The 20843-nt window shown below is 47.5% G+C and overlaps 2 protein-coding genes across 2 annotated transcripts in view; both read right to left on the bottom strand.

Annotated features, from left to right (window-relative positions):
- The window catches only part of LOC119453350 (probable aconitate hydratase, mitochondrial), a 327347-nt gene that overhangs the window by 149431 nt on the left and 157073 nt on the right, over positions 1-20843 (bottom strand). The window lies entirely within an intron of this gene.
- On the bottom strand, positions 1994-20624 carry LOC119453346 (uncharacterized). Its single transcript, XM_037715388.2, has 2 exons — positions 20314-20624; positions 1994-5547 (listed from the first exon to the last, which is right to left on the bottom strand). The coding sequence occupies exon 2, from the start codon at positions 5455-5457 to the stop codon at positions 3487-3489; it is 1971 nt and encodes a 656-aa protein (XP_037571316.1). The 5' UTR covers positions 5458-5547; positions 20314-20624; the 3' UTR covers positions 1994-3486.

Raw genomic sequence — 20843 nt, 5'->3', positions numbered from 1 at the left:
GTTGAAGGGTGATTATGCATAGGCTTGCATGACTGACAGCACTGCAAACTCTTAAATTCATTATTGCTTGACAGTTTATACATATCTAGTACTTTTTATGTTGCCGTTTTGTGTTATATATGCCTGAAAAAGTAAAAAAAAAAAAGATTGGCCAAAAGCAGCACTCCTTCGCACATATTTCTTATGTATCTTACGGTATGTTTACGAGCCGCTGATATCTTTTGCACTATATTGTGCCAATGCACCCTAATCCAAAAGCATTAAAGTGTTTCACGTGTTGGTCTGCCCGATACGTCGTCTTGCTGTAGCATCTGTATGCTATGCCAATTGCATAGCATACAGATGCTGACTGCAAATACAAGTGTATAATGCAAAAGCTGCCGAGTGCTTCATTTTTTCATTACGGTTATCACATCAGAACAACAGCATGCGTGTCCAATGCCCAGAGATTCTCGAGTACAGCTGACAAAAATTGTAATTTTCTCGGTTAACCGAGAAAATTCCAATCTTCTACAAAATTTCACCTTCCCCAAACCTATCACTCCTGTTTCGGCTGCCGAAAATTCAGCTTCCATCCTTCAGACTTACTGCTTTAAGAAATCATCTGTGAGTAGCTGTATGTGCATGCCAAGACATTGCATAATAGCCACCGTCAGCTGCAAGGAAGGAGTGCTAGTATGTAGGAATATTTTGTGCAGGAGGAATGTGTGGTGTCAGCAGCCATGAATATGCGTTGATGCAACTAAAACAATGGAGATGTTCAACACAAACCTGTTTAGAAAGTCAAACCATGCATTTATTTACCGTCTGCTGATATCATCCTAGCAAACTTCGATAACAGCAGCTTTTCTAAGAAAAATAATGTAAATATTACTGATAACACACTTAAGCAAATATATTTTGCATTAAATGCATCGAGGTATTGTTTCGCATATTACATACTAACCGCTGCGACCACAACACGATATACGTTGTCTTTTCATTTAGCTCAGACTTCGAAATTGTTTACCTTTTGTCAAGTTCTCTTAATTCAATGGCAAAGCACAATCTATACATCTGAATACCAATACAAGTACTATACTTTTTCACTCTGCAATTCACAAAAACACAGCATAGTACCAATATGGTTGGATACTATGTCCCCTATATGTGTCGTCAGTCTTCTTGCCTAAACTTGCAGACATGGCAGCAAGTCTGAAGTCGTCAACACAGCACAGGGGGCGGAGTAACAATACTAAGTCATCCAAGCAATGACAGCCTTCACTTTTGCAGCGGATGGCCAGCAGCACAAGTGATGCACACATGCCTCCTTCGCTCGTTTCACTTGTAACCAGAGACGTCAGTGGTTTCCAAGTCAATATTGCAGTAACCTGCAGAGAAACGACGTATCACACCAAACTATGAAGTGACATGGCAGAAGCTGAAGTAAGCCATACTTACACGAAAGCAGACTATAAAAATGCTGACAAAAATCTTTACCTTAACAAAACTGTGAAACTAGTAACCTTATACAAGATAATGATGCAAAAAAATTATGGTTGATCTCTTTTTCATAGGAATCACTAGAACACGAAAGTGAAATGTGTCTTCATGGAAGCTGTTACATGTTTGCTTGGTGAACTCATGGTCCGCTGCAGCGAAAGGCACACAATTTGTGGGCCAGCGACCATGTGGCAGGTTTGCTTGGTGCGCGGCGTCCAGCTGCCGAGTCGCTTCAGCGACAATCCGAGAATTTTGATTCGACTCCACAGTGTCTTGGGCAGCCAGTTGAGCTAAGTTTTTTTCAGAGTAATGGAGCTTTACTGACTCGCTCGAGCAATCTATGCATATCTGTACTTCAGTGCATCTGTCAAGTATGTTGAAATGGTTTCAACTGGCACAGACAGAGCACCAGCAAAGTGTGAGCCACACAATGATGCGTTCCCTTCAACAGTGGACCTCACTGTATACATGCCTTTACACAGCCATCACTATACAAATACAAAGACCACAATGTTTCTTTGCTTTCACGCAACGCTTTATTTTACATAAGAACGAAAACAGTATGCACAGCAACACTGCCATCAAGTACTCTGCACAGGTACTTGCAGGTACTATTGAAAATAGGAGGAACTAGACTCTTGACTAGAAGGAGAAACACTTGTGACGCAATTGACTTGTGCGCATGGTGGGCATAAGAGCAGTCTCTGGAAAGGCACTTGGTGTTTTCTCATAACGGAGTTCTCTAAGAACTCATTCTGGCTTCCTTCATCATCCACCATGATCACAAGGTTCTTTTGCCACATGCGCTCAAGACAACACGCATGCGGGATGACACTATGCACGCGAGATGGAGGCAATGTACAACGGTCTGTTCACAGAAATTATGCATCCAAGTCTCACTTCAGTGTTGTAAATGCAGTCTTCAGCCCGCATAATCGAAATGCAGCATTGCTATACATACACACATATATGGTGTGTGTTCTTTGGCTCAACTAGTGGGCTAGACTAGAATAATTCAACAGTGTATACTTCACATGACGGAAAAGCGGTTGCAAAAGGGGGCTTCCCTGTACGAGCGCTAAAGCGGGCTTTGTATATTATTACATTCTCAAACTATTCACTAAGCTAAAGAAAACTGTTGGTGCCATAAAAGCTAGCATCCCATCTATAAATTAGGAAGCAGTAGGTGACGTAAGCTTAGAATGAGGTTCAAGTTCCAGCGCTCAAATGTTCGGCAAATTTCAGCGATATCCAATGCCAGAAGCACATACTAATTCACACAATAAACCAACCATGGGCATATGGTGGCACATGTTCCAAGTGTGAGATGAGTATGAACTTTCAAAATGTGCACGCGTTTTAGAAAGCGGAAAGAACAAAGAGTAAAGAGAAACATATTTGACGAATGTTTGGGAAAAACTGAATGTGTGACGTGGGCCCAACCAACACAACCACAAGTGAACACGCATTCCCGTTTCTCAACAGTTATTAAACAGCAAAGAACCCTTCATCGCAAAAACCAGCACCACGATCAGACTTTACTGAGTCAGAGGGCCTTGGTTCCGGCAACGTGATTGTGCATCACTATGCCACATGTACAAACCTAGTGGTTATTGTGCGGCAAACTTTTGATGGTGTCATTAATTTTGACACATCTGTGGACACAGCTAGAGAACGATATCCACGTGTGCAAAACTTGATGGTGTCATTACTTTGAATCGTCTGTGGACACCGCGACAGACGGATATCCGCGTGTTGTATGCAGCGGTGCCACGAAGCAGAGAAGCTGTGACGTGTTCGGTAATGCGGTATAAGACGACTAGAGTGTTCATGCTCCACCTTTACAACTGACAACCCTGTCTTTTCACACCTTGACCACAAAGTGCTTGAATCTCGCGATAAAAAAAATCACGCGTACACATGCAACACCCCACATTCTTTTCCAAGAAGAACGTCAACGTCCGTTTGCGGCTCCGTCAAAATCCAGGCGAAAAAAAAAAGCGATCACGACGCCACAGGCGACACTGCAATAGGTACACCGGCATCGCCAGCCATCTTGGGCTCTTCCTCGGACTCGCTGTCCGAGTTGGCGCTTGTCGGGTCCCACAGCAGCCGGTCGTAGCTGGGCGGGCGGGCGGACACGAACCGGCTCGCGGCCAGCATGGCCAGTCCGCCGACGATCCCGACTACCGCGCCCGCACCCAGCGTGGTGCGTACGCCCAGCCAAGCGGCAACGCCGCCTCCAGACAGGGCGCCGACGCAAAATCCCAAACCGTAGTGGCAGCAGCGCATGACGACCAGCAGACCGCGCTCGGTGCTAACTCTCGTCGACGAGCGGCGCGCCCACCGCTCGCAGGCGATCCACACGAGCACGGTCGAAGGCGGGGACAGAAGCTGAGCCACGGCTGCCAGCTCCCAGCCGGACTGCACGTAACAGGCACACCGGGCCGCGACGCAGACGATGCCGAAGGCAAGCCAAGCCAGTAGGCGACTGGGCAGACCGCCGGCGCACAGAAGGAACAGCGAGGCAACGTTGGACACCGCCCTGGCCATAAGCACGACGCCGAGCTCAACCTTTTTGCCGGTCTCCTCCAGATGCCACATGAAGAAAGCCTGCTCCAGGCCCGCCAGGACTCCCAGGAAGAAGAGGCCGCCAACGATCAGGGCTCCCTCGAGGTTCTTGAGAACTGTCCCAACGCCGCGGCAAGCCCCCGAGGTCGCCTGGCGACGCAGCGGCTGGTGCGGCTCGGGAAAGAAGGCGGCCAGCGGGAGCGAGGCGAACACGAGCGTCCCGAAGGCGGCGAGGTAGACCTCCTGGAAACCCCACGTGGGCAGCGGTAGGCAGGGCGCCTGGGCGGCCAAGATGGCGACGGCACCCAGCACGAGGGCGGTGACGACTGCCGCGTATGTCTCGTGGCTGCGAGACTTCTCGGTGGCGTCGATCTCGTCTAGGAAGGCGAAGTACGACTCGTCCGCAACAAACTTGGCCAGGGCAAACGTGGAGCCACCGAGCACGACGGCCGAGGCCAGGAGCAGCAGCTCGGCATTGTCTAGGAATGGGTCGGCGCTGCTCATTCGCAAGCCGTCGTCGGTGTCGTCGCCTTCCGCGACGTGGGTCACCTCGGGGCAGTCCGAGCTCGTCTCGTCACCCTGACAATCCGGGTCTGCGGGCACTAGAGGCATGCCCTTCTTGTCCTTGGTCAGCATAGAAACTTCGTCGAGAGGATGCATCATGTCCTTAGATGCGTTCTCTGCGAGAGGAGGAGACGCGGGACCTGGAGGTTCCAGAGTCATTGCAGCTGCGACCGCATCACTTTCTTCTTGCGACACATTCGGTGCCCTGCGAACTCGCAAGTGCAATCGTCCTTCTGCGGCCGTCACCCCACGCGAAGACAGAAGGAAGGCTGGATCGGCAACTAGAGGCACAGCCGTGGGCAGTTGCTCATAGGTCGGAGAGGGCGCTGGAAGCGGCCTCCAGCTACCATTCTTCGCTTCTCCCTGCATATTGTCACCACCACTATGCTGAGCGTCTTGACCGTTGACATGTCCTCCCACCGGTATCGAAGGTATCGATCCGCCAGTCGAACTAACGACGCTGCCTGTATGCGTGCCGCGCGCCGACGAAGACGACGTCGGCTCGGACACTCGACACGGCGAAACCCACTCGCCTCCGCCGGAAGTTGTCGGCGGTATTGCCAGCAGTGACAGGTAGCAGACGATTGAGACAACGCTGCTGGCCAGAAGTACGGAGCGCCAGCTGTTGCGGCGCCACCTGGGGAGCCACAGTGCGGCGGGAACGAACAGCCCGGACAAGATGGCGGCCACGGAAAGCACGACGCCCGCCTGCAGCGCGGTCAGCCCGTGGTGACGCAGGAAGATTGGCACGAATGGATCAAGGCAGGCCCGAGCGGCTGCGTCGAGGCTGAAGTAGGCGGTGGCGACCGTCTGCGACGATCGCACGTTGTACACGCTCATGGCTCGGCTTGGCTGCAGACGGCAGGTGCCCGACTGAAGGCTTCTGACGGAGCGCTCCTCTGTCTTACGCCAGGACTGCTACGGCTACACCTGCAAGAGGGAATGGCATAGATGACACGTTCCATCAGCACAATGTAAAACGCGGACGAAGAGACTTCTTATGGGTGATGACTACGGAGAGCACAATGTGGCATCGCACTTCGCGCCCGAGATTCAGTAACGCCTCGCGAGTCAGTGAGGTGAGTGTAAAAACGTAGCGATGAAGTTTGTTTTAATCACTCGCAGAAATGTGTAGCATTAAATGGACAGTTGGTCGAAAAATTCCATGTGAAGCCAGAAAATCCCTTTCCGAATGCAGGGAGAGAATGCGCAGTTGAAACCCATTGTGTGCCCAGTTAATAGCTACCATCCGGAGTACAGTGAGAAATGACCCATTGTCTCGCGATAAGAACAGGCACGCCGGCGCAAGACATTCTACGAGCCAGTCCACTCTCGCCGTTCTACGAGCCACACGCCATACGTAGAAAGGATCGAGGCGTTAAACCTAGGCCAGAAATTCCCAAGCCTATACTAAAAGGGGGACAGCAAGCAGTACGAGATGCCCTGGTAAACACCCGACCAGTGAGGATGGAAGGTGGCTAAAGGGGACCCAAAACGAGAGGCTGCTCCACTCGTGCATTAATTGCGCATGCACGCGTAGCCGGATACCCGCTGCCTACGACGGCACTAACGCGTTCGTTATGCTGCGCCGGGCACCGCGCAACCAAATTAGGCGAAACCTCGCTGAACGAGAACTATCGAAGATAAGCGCAGCATTATAAGGCAGTCGGCGTGGTGTGGATTACATTTGTTCTGCAATGTACGTATGTGCATCTCTCTGCTCATACTCCTCACGCATGTACATATAGGGTGTCGCAACTAACGTTAGCTAAGCTGCTCAATAAAAAAAAATCCTGGAGAGAGATACGATTTTAAGACCGATAGTGTTCGGTCGACAGACCTCTGACGTCTTATAATTGTATCATGCACCGTGAATCCTCAATTTACTTTTTTTTTTCGTTGAACTGCTTGGCTAACGTTAGCTGGGACACACGGTAGGATAATGCATACTAGATCAGCGTAACCCCCAAACAAATTGTCACCACGCATAACACATTCCGCGCACCACGCAGACAGCCATATAATGTTGTGCATATCTGAGACATTTCCCGTTCAGGAAGGTTCCACATAATTTTTTGTATTTAACACAGTACGTCGGTGAGTAATCACTACCAAGGTTACAGATGACCATACAACATGCAGGAACACAAGCTTTTGCAACACAGGGTCTAGAAACATCTGGAGGCGAGAATGCTCTTTCCTGCACATTGCGCATTTGCTTGGTGCGAAAAAAAAAAAAAAAAAAAAGATGGCCTGTCAACGGAAACAATCACGACCGAATTACAATTCGCGAACTTCGTGCCTAAAGTGGCGCGGTGACGTCACTATGACGCTAAACATTGAGCTGCATTCTCGCTTGGTTCGACCACTTTGTTGTGTGTCTGCATGAAACGTTCAAAAATACGTGGCCAGATCAAGTGTAACGTTTTTTTTTAAATAAACGCCTCACTGTGACCTGAACCAGAAGTTTCCAGAATTTATGACAGCAGAGGAAGACATAATGCGGTAATTTTAACAGTGGCGGCACTATTTTTTCCAGCTTTTTGTGTCCTTCTGGCTTTGCCAAGTCTCCATTCACCATAATATCTCAGTGACATGGGGGCACTTTCGATCATGATTGAGCCCGATCGGTGTCAAAATTCGATGATTTCGATTCTCTCAAGCTGCGGTAGAGAGCAAATCGCGTTCGAGAAATTCGATCGCGATCAAAAGTTACATTATATATGACTGGTGTTAAGGGTAGCATATTTGCAGTTCCTAAGCGTAACAATGTAGGCAAAAAAAAAAAAAAAAACATTCACCGCCCTTTCCACTTCGTGAACACGGTCGAACAGCGAAGCTGTGTTAGTTACACCGAGTGTTACATGTGCATGTGTTGCACGTGATGCAATTGGGTAAACACAAATAAACACAAATCTACAACTGGAAGTTATATTGAAACGTTGCGAGGCGAGAAGAGGCAGCGACTTCCGACGCTACTCGACGAGTATCCAGCTTTCTGGTCGAAACCTGCTGAGCCGCCGCCAGAGGCACGGGCTCAGGTCACGGACAGTGCGTGCGTTCGGCGCGAATGCAGGGAAACGCGGTCGGCGTCGGCAGCAGCTCTGCACGTTCGTTATCCGTAAGGGCGTGCCGCACAGAAACACCTCTTATCGCTTCTCCTCCGCACGCCCAGCGCGACCTCTCATTGCTCGCCTCCCCCAGCACGCGCACTCATTAGTTTCCTCCTCCCCCAGCATGCCTCTCCTCCTCTGCTGGACACGTGACCTCCGCCGGCACGGCTTCCATCCTCTCCTGGTCATGTGACATACGTGATGCCGGACAGACTGCGAGGGGCCGACTAATAACAGGACTAATAACAGCTTCGCTGTTATTAGTCCCGTCAGTATTCCATTTCCCGTCAGTATTCCATTTAACTATCCGGACATGAGCGGCTCCCTTTGCTTCCTCTCTTTCCAGTAAACGAATCACGCGCAGAGACTCCGCACCAGCTGGTCACACGTTCGCAGCGCCGCAAGAAACAAAAGAAATGCCGGCTCCAACCGTCGACACCTTCGCCAGACGAAGCCCTCGCGTCACACGGCCTCCGAACTTTTGCTTTCGGCGGCTTCATTCAGCCTTCGTCAACGTTGTTACGCGCTACTCTGTAGAGTAAACGAGTCTTGAGGCTAACCTCTCTGCGATACGAATCGTTATAGTCAAGAGGCTCCCTCGGTAACTTTCCTTCCACTTCATTAAGTCGCATATAATTAGGCGCACAAGATTTCCTTCTTTTTTTTGAACCACCTTGAAGTTCACGAAAGTTCACTCTAAAGCTCCTGTTATACACGTCCAACTGCATGCCGTTTAGAGGCCGAGCTCGTGCCAATTGGCGTCTATCTGTATACAAGCAGCACGTTTTTTAAACAAGAGGCTTATAGTACAGGGACGACGAGCAGGCGACTACGCAGACACGGCTCCTGTTGGCTATTCGTCGGTTTGAAGAACAATTTTTGCCAAGTTACCATCGTAAACTCGGCCATGTGTGTGTTGCATATGAAGCAAACAAATAAATCTAGTCAGCTTAGTCTGAGAGTGATAAAGTCTGTGCATGTATTTTGAAACCCACAACACATTCATTACCTTACCGTACAGAAAGGAAGTTACGTGCGTAGCGATGATACGCAAAGCCACCTAAGAACTTTCTCTTTTCTAGCATCACAGAATTTGTTATTTTTGAGAATACTATTATTTTTTTTCAATTATAATTTTAAGCTAATACATTATTCGTCAATGTATGCCCCTTCCCTCCCCCCCTTTCGTTTTACAAACAACTCCATAACCGCGCTGGCTTCTAGGCTTCTAGTTAGTGCGTGCAATCATCGGAACAAGCAAGCAAGCAAGCAAAAGCAAGAAAGTGGAATTCAGCGAGGGAAAATGCTGCAGCCGCAGTGAGCTCACAGCCCAAATCCGCTGCTGTCCCTTTTCTAGAGCGCTCCGTGCCTCTAACTCCGGAGAAACGTATGAAGTTACGACCTTACCGGAACAGTATTCCTCAATTGGATATCTATAGAAAGATAGGTAATATCGACGGCTTGACGCGCGAACCCCGCAGAAACACAGAACCACGGTATTGTGGTCGTACTAAATAGAGCGAGGAGAACTAAAAGTGCGTCTGTCTATCTGATCCCCCCCCCCACACACACACACTCACTCCATCACTCTCTCTCTCAAGCACTCAATGTTGACCAGTTCCTTGATTTTAAGTTCACATACTTTATATGCGACATCTGTGGTGGAGATGGGATGTTCTACATCCGCGACCATGACCATGAATGCCACTAACATTCCCAGGATTAGGTTTAGTGCACATATGCAAATACACAAGAAAGTGGTCGGGCGGACAGTCACCGCCGTAGATCAATAGGTAAAGCATGGAACGCGCCACGTGGAGGTGGTGGGGGTTCGGTTACCCACTGGTGGCAAATTATACCTTTTCCATCATTTTCGTAGCCCTTCTCATTATCATTTCTACATTTAAATTAAATAAACAGCTACATTCATCCAAAGCTTTACCTTGCATTAATTGTCGGCTGGCTTCACCTAGGGCCGTATTCTGAAACGTTCCACTTCGGCGAAATTTCTTTTTTCGCTTTCAGGCGCGCGCTGATTGGCTGGTTGAGCAAAATTGAATGACGTCGGACTCAACCAGCCAATCAGCTCATCCAATTTTGCTAAAACAGCCAATCATCGTGTGCCTGAAAGCGAAAAAGAAATTTCGCTGAAGTGGAACGTTTCAGAATACGGCCCCTAGTTGCTACACACACACACGAGCACGTGATATTGCAATCCTGTAAATACATCTTAAGACCGTTTGAACAGGGCAAATTTTCTTAACCTGTATACAGACAAACATAAATCGCGCACAAAATTCGGGTGTGTCCTTGTTGCTGACATCTAAATGAAGAAGTACAGTATTAATGCAGGAGTTACATGTAACGCGTATTGTAGACGCATGCAAGATATGGTGTAACCGGAGATCTCTGGGAAGAGGCCTCTTGGAAGTAGGATGGATTAGGTTAATTACTGCAATTTCCGTCGGCAGTGAACCTATCGACATGCTACACAGGAAATAAGTGATAAAAATTGAATACCGTAAGTTCATAGACCATCCAACAAATCGACTGTACACAGGCTATACAATTTTTTTTTACAAAGGCACTAAACAGACGTCAAATATATAAGGAAGACTCGTCACAGCGAAAAAATTTCATAGCTACAAGCCAATGCGTCGCACGTTTTGTTCTCATTCATTCCTTGTAGTTTCGAACTGTAGGCGGTGTTGCACGAAAAGACAGGCAGGCTACGCGTAAAGATCCACGCGTTAGAAAAGTGGGAAAAGAGGCGGCTGTCGCGCGGCACGGCGCGCACGTGCAGTCAATGGCATCGTTTATTACAGACCGCAGTCGTGAGCCACTCATAGGCCGCTACACACCTGTGGGAAAGCTTACACATAGGGGCGGCGGCACGACGGCTAGAATAGGATGGCCAATAAAAAAAGATCGTTGCTGAGGGCCCTAAAAAAGGGGGGCGGGACTGTTTACGTAGGCCCGAGTTGTCTCCGGCATCATAAAAGTTTTTTTTTTTTTAAATGCGGCAAATGTGAAGGCCGATCTCATGGTGGATGTACACACTGTATATGAATACGGAATTAGCAGCGCCATTGCGCGGGCCCAGTCACAGCTTGCCCTCCGGGACTAGCACGTCCGTGTCACGTGACCGAATCGGATGCCAATGTAGTCTTCGAACTATCTATTGCTGGGACTACGACGACGTTTCGGACGGTTCAACAGACACCCGATAGCACCGTGTGTTTCCAACGGCGAACACGAACGTGCGCGTCTGTGTGCGCGCCTGTGCTCCAGGTTGGAAACCTTTGTGCTCCACGATGGTCGCGCGAGTTTTGCACAAGGCCATGTTTCGAGTGCCAGTTCCCTCCCTGTCCTGGACGAGCGTTCCCCAAATCCGTGTCATTGCCGTTGGAAAAGCCTTCGCCTTTCCCTTTCCTTCACATGAAGTTTGTCGAGTTGACCGCTCGTTACGTAACAATGAATTTAAACGTCTTTTTTTTTCTTCGCTCTACGTTGCCTCGTCTCTGTCCAGGCCCTCTCCGCTGATCGACCTGCTCAAGGTCCATGCCACTGGCCCAACGCTACCTATGATACTCGAGAGCCACATGTAACAGCCAATACAGCCCTTAGGTGTTCGCTCTCAAGGATTGCCAAATGTAATCCAGGTTTAACGGAAACTTGTTAATTAAACTAGGTGTTTCTTTTTATACGGAAGACTGCCATGCCCAGACCCCTGTTGTTCTTGCAGGAAGTCTACGTGACTGACCGGACATTGCCAGAAAAGGAACTTTTCTTTGCGACAATAATTTACGTAATAACTGAAACGCGCTAATGAAATTTTACATTATTCACTTTAGGTCACATGTATATGCGACACTGAAGCCAAAACAAAGAAAAAAACAGTGAAATGACATGAGCTGTGCTAGTGAATTGCTTTCCACAATAAAAAAATAAAAAATAAAAGCCACTCTTACCGTGACAAGAAGTTTGGCGAGCCAGAAAATAAGCAATAACAAAATTCAGGTGCAATCTAGCGCTAAATGCATGAGAAATGCGTTAGAACTGCGTGGCACCTCCTTGAGGTCCCGGATCCATGATTTAGATCTTGCTCACCACATTGCAAAGTGTCGTTCGGGCGCTTTAAATCTTTAAAGGGATATGGACACAAAAGTTGGTGGGTGGTTTTTTGCGTCGGCACAAAAGTTGAACTGTTGTAAATGACGAATACAACAAGCTGCTTTGAAAAAAAAAAAAAAGAACGAGAAACATCTTTTTTTTTGCGATTTTCTGTTGCACCTTGCCTCCAAGCGGCCGCCGGCAGAAGCTGAAATTTTACGTCATAACACCCACCCGTGGCCAAGGTCGGCCACAGCTGTCACAGTGTTTCCAGGGCTGTCGGTCTCTTGCAGCGTTTGTTTAACCCCTTTCAGCGATCTTCGCACATGGTCCGTCTGAAACACTATCCCCGTCGGCGCTCCACGGAGGTGGTGCGTCTTACATGAGGCTTCCCGCTGTCGTCGCTCGGTACTGACGCGTTCGTCGCGGCGGAAGGAAATGCCCAGACAATGCTGTTATAACAGCATCGTCAGTCGTGACCACGCCGTCGCACACATTTCCCAGAGACGAGAAGGTGCGTAAACTTTGGATACCTGCCTATTAGAGAGCTTTAGCTTGTCTGGTAATCGGGTAAATGGGGGTGTTGGGACGTTCGGGCGGAACCGTAAACGTGAGCAGCCTGTATGGTGCTGCCCCCTGGTGGCACAGAGCTCAAACAGACAAAAAAACAGCCAATATTGCAGTAACCAAGTGTATTCTACTTCGCTGCTGGTGCAAATTTTCTGCAGCAACACGATTACTCCACTGCTGAAAATTTACACCAGGAAATGACCAATAATTCTTGCATAAGTGTCCGGTGCAGAGCGAAATCTTCGCGCTACGGTTCGCCAAAACCTGACTGGCACTTCCACAGCCGCCTGCTCTTCTTCGTCGCTTGACGTGGAAGGCTCATAACCGTAAGCGGTAATATTTCTTGTCAAGTTGGAATGGTCCTCGTCTTCAGATGTGTACTCATCGCTGGTAGACGCACCAGAACTCGAATCCATGCTCGCGATGGCGGCGTCGGCGTGCTTCGAATGACCGCGGCCGGCTGGCTGGCTGTTCGACGAGGGTGTCGTGATGTCACGCCTTCCAACTCCCACCGGGGTCAAGCGGCGAGGCACGCGCTCACAAAAACGCCAGAAATAAAGCCATCGGCTCAAAAATGAGCTAAGTGACTACTTCTTTTTGGTGTAATCACATACTGAGGATTCATTTTCAGCATTTTTGAAAAATTTTCAGATTTTGTGTCCGTATCCCTTTAAGTCCTGCCTCTTCGAGGAGCGAAGTGCAACTGAAACACACGCGCGCGCGCGCGCGCGCGCACACACACACACACACACACACTTAGTGCATGATTCGCAGGCTTCTTTCATGCTCGGAAAAACACTTTTATGTAGCACGTACTGAGCAACAGAAAACTGCACCAAGAGCCTTTCATGTTGCTCTACAATTTACTCATTGACACTTTTCATCGAATTATAGTATTTGAGAAGTTGATTAATTAATTAAGACTAATACTGATGCACCAAATACTTGTGATATGTATTGAGTGTAGTGTTAGCCTTATTCCTATTTTGTTTTGTATTGTGCATTGTAGCGTTACTGATGTATTTTCTTTCTTTTAGAATGACACGTGTCTTGATTAATTTCCAACCATGCCAAAACTGAACTGGAGAATTTTTTTTTTGTTGACTGAACATGTGTGCCCTTCGGTCATAGGTGTCTGACCTGCGGTGAGCTCTCGTCAGGAAGTACGCCATTAGCTTCTTTCTTTGGCGCCTCCCGTGGACATGTTCTGTGTAGACAGGTTCATGTCCGAATAAACTGATTTGAAAACTGAAAAAAATAAATAATAATAATTGTATAATTGGTCGGAATGCAAAAAATCATCTATCTCCAGGCGACGGCAAACAAAATTACCTTGGTTCTGTCCAGCTACGTGGCATTTGCGTATTTTTAAAGCTTGGTCTAAGTTACGTGAAACAGCCTGTATACTGAGTGTGAATGGTGCAGCCCCGTGGATCGACGCATAATGGATGGCGCGTGCAACCCAGATTACTGACCCTTTTCTTGGCGCTCCCGTGGGCGCTGCAATGTTTGATCATGTGGTGATGCGTCCATTGCTTGCCTCAGATGCCTCCGTGTTTTCAATGGAAATGCATAACACCGGTGCGGCGCAGCAAACCTCTGTTCCGATGCATATCGTACACGGTGACTGTGTGGACGACACGAAGCTTTGGCCACAGCGTCAGAGAACATGTGAGTGCTTTCAGAGCGGATTACGTCTTGTCCAAACGGCGCGCGCAACGTATACGGTACTTGTACTAAAAGCGGAGCTAGAAATGTATTCCAAGCTGTCCAAACTTTCCGCTTATGAATTAAATCAGGATCAGTGTGCTCTTCGTTCTTTGCTTGGCAAACATTTTGAAACAGCGGCTTGTCATGCTTCTGACTCAGTAATGTTCCTCGGTGCAGCCACTATCTGATTGTTTTTCAGCCTAATCGCTTGCGGGTGTGCTCTGCTGCGATAGATTTCTTCTTGTTATGCACAAAGCTTGGAATGTAAATGTTCCGTACTTTGTGGTAGCTTGTAGCAAAGACGTATTATCGCTAATCCCTTGCTTACTCTGTGGACCGTCACAAAACGTTCAGCTTCCAACATGCGTGTCTTGCCGGTGTAGTCGCCGTCACTCATGCTTCGGCACAATGATTCATATGTAAGCCCATTCACTTATTATTGATACGCTGACGATAGGGTGGGCGTAAGTTTGCGTGCGAGTAGGAGTGGATGTCTGTAGATAACGTGCGAGAAACTATGCCAGTAAGTGGGTCTACTTATTTTCCCTTGGTAACGAGCGGTACTCACTCTTAAGTGCCGACGTTCTGGAGTTGAAATCTTTTTTTTGGAGGTTAGCGATACAACGCTGGTGGATGAATTATCTTTTTTTATACTTGAGGAAAACCATGCATCGCGAAGGGCCGGCAACGCAAGCAGTCCTTATGTAGCAGCGGCGACACAGGTTGATTCCATTCCTTAATATGCGAACCACTATTTTTGCAGCTACTAACTACCGCACACATCTACCCTTTATCGTTACAGATTTTGCAGCATGAATTGGGCACAGTGCATTAGCGAACACCCAGTTGCATTTCCGACAGCTGATCGCACAGTAGCAGGGCAGAAGCAGTAATGGTTTCGTATTTGTGTATGTTTGCTGAGGCAACGTGTGGCGCGTCGCCGAAAGTGCCATCTCGTTCCTCTAGAGCAAACTGCTCCGGGTTAAAATTTCGCACCATCCCAATTAGTATATACCCTGTGTTAACAGATGCCGTTGTGAGCTGCCAGACGTGATGCGACAGGCTTCAGACCCCTACCCCACGCTTGACAAGTGGCGCTCAGCCGGAGCGATTGCTGGCAACTTCTTGCAAGACTATAGGACCGCTTGCACGTGGCCTCCGAGATCACGCGTCAGAGTGCGATCTCGGAGGCTACGGCATGCAGCAAGCAACACTCCTCCCCCTTGGCAAAAGCGACAAGTAACCTAAACGGGAGGCAAGTGATATCCCAGTTGACACTAAGTTGAAGAAATGTAGCTGGGCTGGTCATGTAATGCACAGAGCAGATTACCGGTAGTCAACCCAACTTACATAACGGGCGCCAATGGTAGAAGAGACATGCTCGATGACGGCACAGAACTGGGTGGTCCGATGAAATTAGGAAACTTCCAGGCATAAAGAAATTGGATCAGCTGGCGCAAGACGGTAATTGGAGATCGCTGGGAGAGGCCTTAGTCCTGCAGTGGACATAAATATGGGCTGATGATGCACGATGAACCCAAGTTCCTCTTCGGTGGCTGGAACGTTAAGTCGTGATCTCCCCCCCCCCCCCCCCCCCCCCCCGTTGAGCCTCAAACATTTCCCGCAGCTCGGTTGTACGACAAATCCTTGCCCCATATTTATAGTTAGACATGTGCGCTGGCCACAGCTGCTGCTTTAGCAGCTTTACGTGAACGCCGCCAAAATAAACAAAACAGAGGCAGATGCTAGCTTTGCAGAAGAAAGAAAGAAAGAAAAGAGAAAGCAGCAAGGTTTCACATCTGCCACTGCCACTCACGTAACGTGCCAGTTTGTCTTCTTTTGTCCATCTGTTCTTGCAAGGAAAGTGGTCTGTCGCATCACTGAATCCGCTATAATAGAGCTATAATCGGGCCAACCAGTTGTCAGCAGCGCAACATGCGAGACAGAAAGCTGTGACTTGTCTCTAAATTGCTATATAGTAGCGATGTGCGAATGTTTGAAATTAAGAATAGCAATCGAATACTCCTTCCTATTAGATTCGTATTCGATTCTTGATAATTCACAATTCGAAGTCGTCAAATATTCATTCTGTCCGAATACTATAATAGAGCACTACTACAGTTCTTGCAGTCTACAGGGAGAAAGATGGATGCCGAATAGAGAATCCTCTGAATGACTCTGCTGCAAGAGAACCACAGTTGTTACTTCAATGATAGCGCGCAAAACTACTGCTGCAATGACGGGCCATGTCTCAGAGGCACAAACGCGCCAGCAACAGCATAATTACGAATTTATATAGTGACTTATTTCCTCCTTTGAAGAGATGAGCACGAAAAAAATAAAGAAGTTTGTGACGCTTTGTAGTTGAAGGAATCACCACAAGGTGACGCCATGAGTGTTGCTGCTGCCGTCACCATCTCCTAATATTCCGGTATTCCGTAAACCGAAATACATGTGCGGACAGGCCAAGCGAGACAAGCTAAAGTTCACCTGCTAATGTGCAGCATGTTCCACACTCAGTTGCGGCGCTTCTCAACGACAGCTGGCAAACAAGTCCACCATCTAGCTACAGAACATAACCTACACTGCAAATGAGCTGACACTGGGCTCCATAATGCATGTTCACATTGTCCTGTCCTTTCTTCCTGTCTCGATATATTTCGTATACTTCGAGCAAGCTGAAAGAATGAAGGCTACAAAGAAAGAAAGAAAGAAACAAATGAAAGAAGCCCTCAACAGAATCATGGAGTCTCGAGATAGCGTGGACAGAGCCCCGGGGTCGCACCCAACTATCGTGTTACAGCAAAAGGTGCAGGTATTCTTTGCGCAGGTGTGCTTAACAGCGCCGCCACAGTTTGACCTCCCTAAAAAAATCCGTAAACTCTGTAAACTGTTTTGATCTCTGTGAACTTCGTACAAAACACGCAGGGAGTCATTTTCGACCTGCACTTTAAGAAAAGTTAATTTGCATCCATTGGGGGCTTATCTTGTCCCACAACGATAATCGTCACCTATCTTGCGTGCCTTTCCTTTCTTTAACGCTGTGCGCCCTGTACTTCCAGGCCACGAACGGCATTTGCTTTAATGATGTGGCATTGCACTCTGGATAGAAAAGTAGCGAGCGCAGAGTTTCCAAGAAAGGAAATGCAAGCAAGGCAGATGACGATTATCGTTGAGGGACAAGGTCAGCACCAAAGGGTGCAAACTTTTGTAACAGTGCACCCAGTCTGCTGAAAATCACTTCGTACAGAGCATTAGTTGAAAGAACAGAGAGGCAGTCAGGGGGCAGACACTCAGTAGAAACAAGAGTATTCTGTCTGTGCCCATGCGCTCTTGTTTTACTAAGAAAGCAATACAGGCTTGTGTTATGATTACTGTTAAATGTGTCCACGTGTATTATTCTTTAATACACTCACAACCTACCGTATATACTTCAAACTAGAACTACAACAACACATGTAAACACCGTGAACAAAGCGCTGTTTCTGCCTCTTCATATGCATTTTTGGGCTATAATTAATATTTAGCTCAAGCTAGGACAGATTACAGTGTTTCAGGGGGTATGTGGTGCTCCACAGCCTAGTGCATACGAGGTCCCGAGTTTGATTTCTTCGCCATGTTGCGACCGACTGGCTAAGCGAAAAAAAGAACGGTCCGTGTGCCCGGATTCATCTTCAGTACTCGCCTCGATAGTTGAAGGTCGTCGATTCGACAATCGCCACCGCCCGTGCTTATACTTGCAGGTTTTAATGGGCACAGCTAGGGAAGAAGAATGCACCTTCTTTAGCTAGACCTTCGCTAAACATGAGCAAACACAAACACACACGCACACACACACACAAAAAAAACCCCAAACCTAATGCCGTAAATACAAGTATAGTTGTGTCCCGTATCCGCCATCTATACGAGAAGATGCTGTCGGGTGTAGTTCCGAACGCCAAGTCTTGTCTTAATAACACTGTCTAATATGGAGCTTGTCTAACCGTGTCTAGTTAACATGGACCAAGGTTTACAAGAAGATGGATCATTTTGCGTGAACGAAACTAAGTGCATATTTCTCAGAGTTGAGTTGAGAAGCCACAGGTAATGTTTTTTTGGTCAGGACATTGAATTAGTTTATTAAAATTAATTTGCTAGCTCGTTATTTAGGACAATATCCTAATTTTCAGGTCGTCAATTGAGTTGCAGACAATTATTAGAATCTATCATCGAACTGGGTTGTTTTCAGGAAGATAAAATTATTGTGCCCAATTTTTCCAGCTGGAAAGCGGAGGCCCGCAACACATGAAAAAATTACTGGTGGCTTCTCAAATCAACTGTGAATATGTATTTCGCTATGTTCCCATAAAACGATGAGTCCTTTTAAAAAAATAATGGGTCCATGTTAGCTGGGAGACCTTGTATATCCAGTAGCAGCTGTGACTATGTATGTGTGTGTCACAATAAGAAAGTTCTGTTGCTGGAATGCCAAAGCTAAATTATGGGCGTGCCAAAACCACGATCTGATTATGAGGCACGCCATAGTGGGGGACTCCGAAATAATTTGGACCACCCGGGGTTCTTTAACGTGCACCTAAATCTAAGTACACGGATGTTTTTGTATTTTGCCCTCCATTGAAATGCGGATGCCGTGGCTGGTATCTGATGCGCAACCTCGTGCTTGGCAGCCCAACACCACATCCACTAAGCAACCACGGTGGGTGGACCGCCAAAGCTATATACACAAAGCCACCATACATGATGCCCATGTCATGATGGAACTACCTGTGTGTGTATATGTAATCGTCTCTGTAATTAATAAACATTTTCTAAACACGTTAAGGTTCCATGGCACGGCTAACGTCATCTGCGATAACAATGTCCATCGGAACGATATGTCCCATGCCTATCCAATGGTCGTTTAGGGCAAACCAAAGGACAAACATCGGAGCCATCCAAGAATATATGTTGGACCATGCAATGCGCAACCTTGGCCAGGTTGCCAGTATGTTTTTAAAACAACATAGGCACCATCAGCCACCCGATGTCCTGGTGTCAATCCCCCAAGCTAGGCTCAATTGCTATTTCTATAGTTCCCGAAACCAATTCTTAGTTGGGGCCACGATACATATCTTGCCAAGTTTAGGCAAATTTTTTTTATTCCTCATAGGAATGTTATCACAGAAATTCTGAATTGGCAGCCTCTCTCCCACGCCATTTCTGTACAATTAAGTATATTTACACAATATAGTTACTTCCAGGAAAGAAAAATCAAAATGCCTAGCTTTTACTTCACACGTTCGCCACGTCCGCATAAGAAACGGTAACGAGGTCGCTTGTTGTTGACATGATGTCGCACGTCTATGACACATAAGCATCAATCACTTGTCCTGGCTCTATCGCCTTCATTAGCACTGACCGCGAGAACCGGTAGGAGATGTGTATGTTTGGGAATCGGTGAGACTAACTACAAGTATTATTATATAGTATAGCATGTACTTTACTCGCCGAATGCGCCAAAAAATTAAAATAAATCAAACGATCTAGAATTCAGCTTAGTTTCAGTAACCTTATTGTGAGCGACGTTTGCTTAAACCACGCATACATTAAACGCGCACAGCGATTTACAAACGTATTTGCGATGTGTGTCATTCCCGAGAGCTTTCTCTTAAAACGTCTATCGTTATAAGAATGTATGTAATTTCCCTCATTGTAGCTTCAAACAAAACAGCGTATGCAACATATAGTCCGACGTATGCGCTGAACGAAGCTTCATAGCGTTTGCTAACAGCTGCGAAACGGCGAGCGGTTGAAATTAAAAGAAAGAAAAAAAGAAAGGAATAGCGAGAGGACAGACAAACTGTCACAGCTCATCGCACGTGTGTACTGATTCCTTCAACTTTAGGGAATGCGACAGCGAGCGGATGGACGACTAGACAGGACGGCGTCCATCAAATGACACAGAGCGCTGTCTCGGCTACGTGCATTGCACAAAACACAAAACAAAGATACTTTTCGTCTCCGGTCGGAAAGAGGCTCCGCTCGGGCGCTACTGAAACTAATGAGCAAGCCGGGCTTCGAATCAACAAGAAACCACTTGAGTTTTAGGAGATAAGCGCCTTCCCGCCGTCGGAAAAATCATAGAGGTTTTATATAGCACGCATGCTGGGTGTTAAACATTGCTACGATGCGCTGAAATAAACAAACTTACGCGTGCAGGTGTGGTTGTTCTTTCGGCGTTTCCAACCGCAGGTAAGCGACGCTGTAGTGCGTAGCGACTGTGCGTAGATCGGCCAGGCGCACGTCGTCGTCCCATGGTCGTCGCCCGGTGCAGCTAGCGCTTTCCGTTGGCCAAAACGCTCGGTCGTAGCACACGCAAAAACGCACACACTGTCACGATTCACGAAGCGTTCGCGGCGGCTTTCGCAAACCTGCGCGACACCGAGTACGAGCACATCGCAGCTGCTGGCAGCTCGGAGAACGCCAGCTTGCCTGATACGGGCGGAGGGGGCATGAAAACAAGGAGAAAAAGAGACGTCCCTCCTGTGGATCCAAAATGGAGTAGTGTGTCCACTAGACAGTGTTGTCTCCAAGTTTCGGTTTCAGAGAAAACCGAATCAAATCTTGATTACTTTAAACATACAAACTATCAGATCTATACTATACGCGCTACTTTGTTTGAATCTTTCATCCCTGATATTTATAGCAACGTCTTCCCGTTTTTTGCAGAAATAAAATTTC

Source organism: Dermacentor silvarum, chromosome 5 (genome assembly GCF_013339745.2).
Source record: "Dermacentor silvarum isolate Dsil-2018 chromosome 5, BIME_Dsil_1.4, whole genome shotgun sequence".
In the NCBI taxonomy this organism is placed as follows: Eukaryota; Metazoa; Arthropoda; class Arachnida; order Ixodida; family Ixodidae; genus Dermacentor; species Dermacentor silvarum.
This window is presented reverse-complemented; position numbering and strand designations above follow the sequence as displayed.

What these genes read in the sequence shown, in the direction of transcription:
- LOC119453346 (XM_037715388.2), bottom strand. Translation starts at nt 5,457, where the DNA reads ATGAGCGTGTACAACGTGCGATCGTCGCAGACGGTCGCCACCGCCTAC.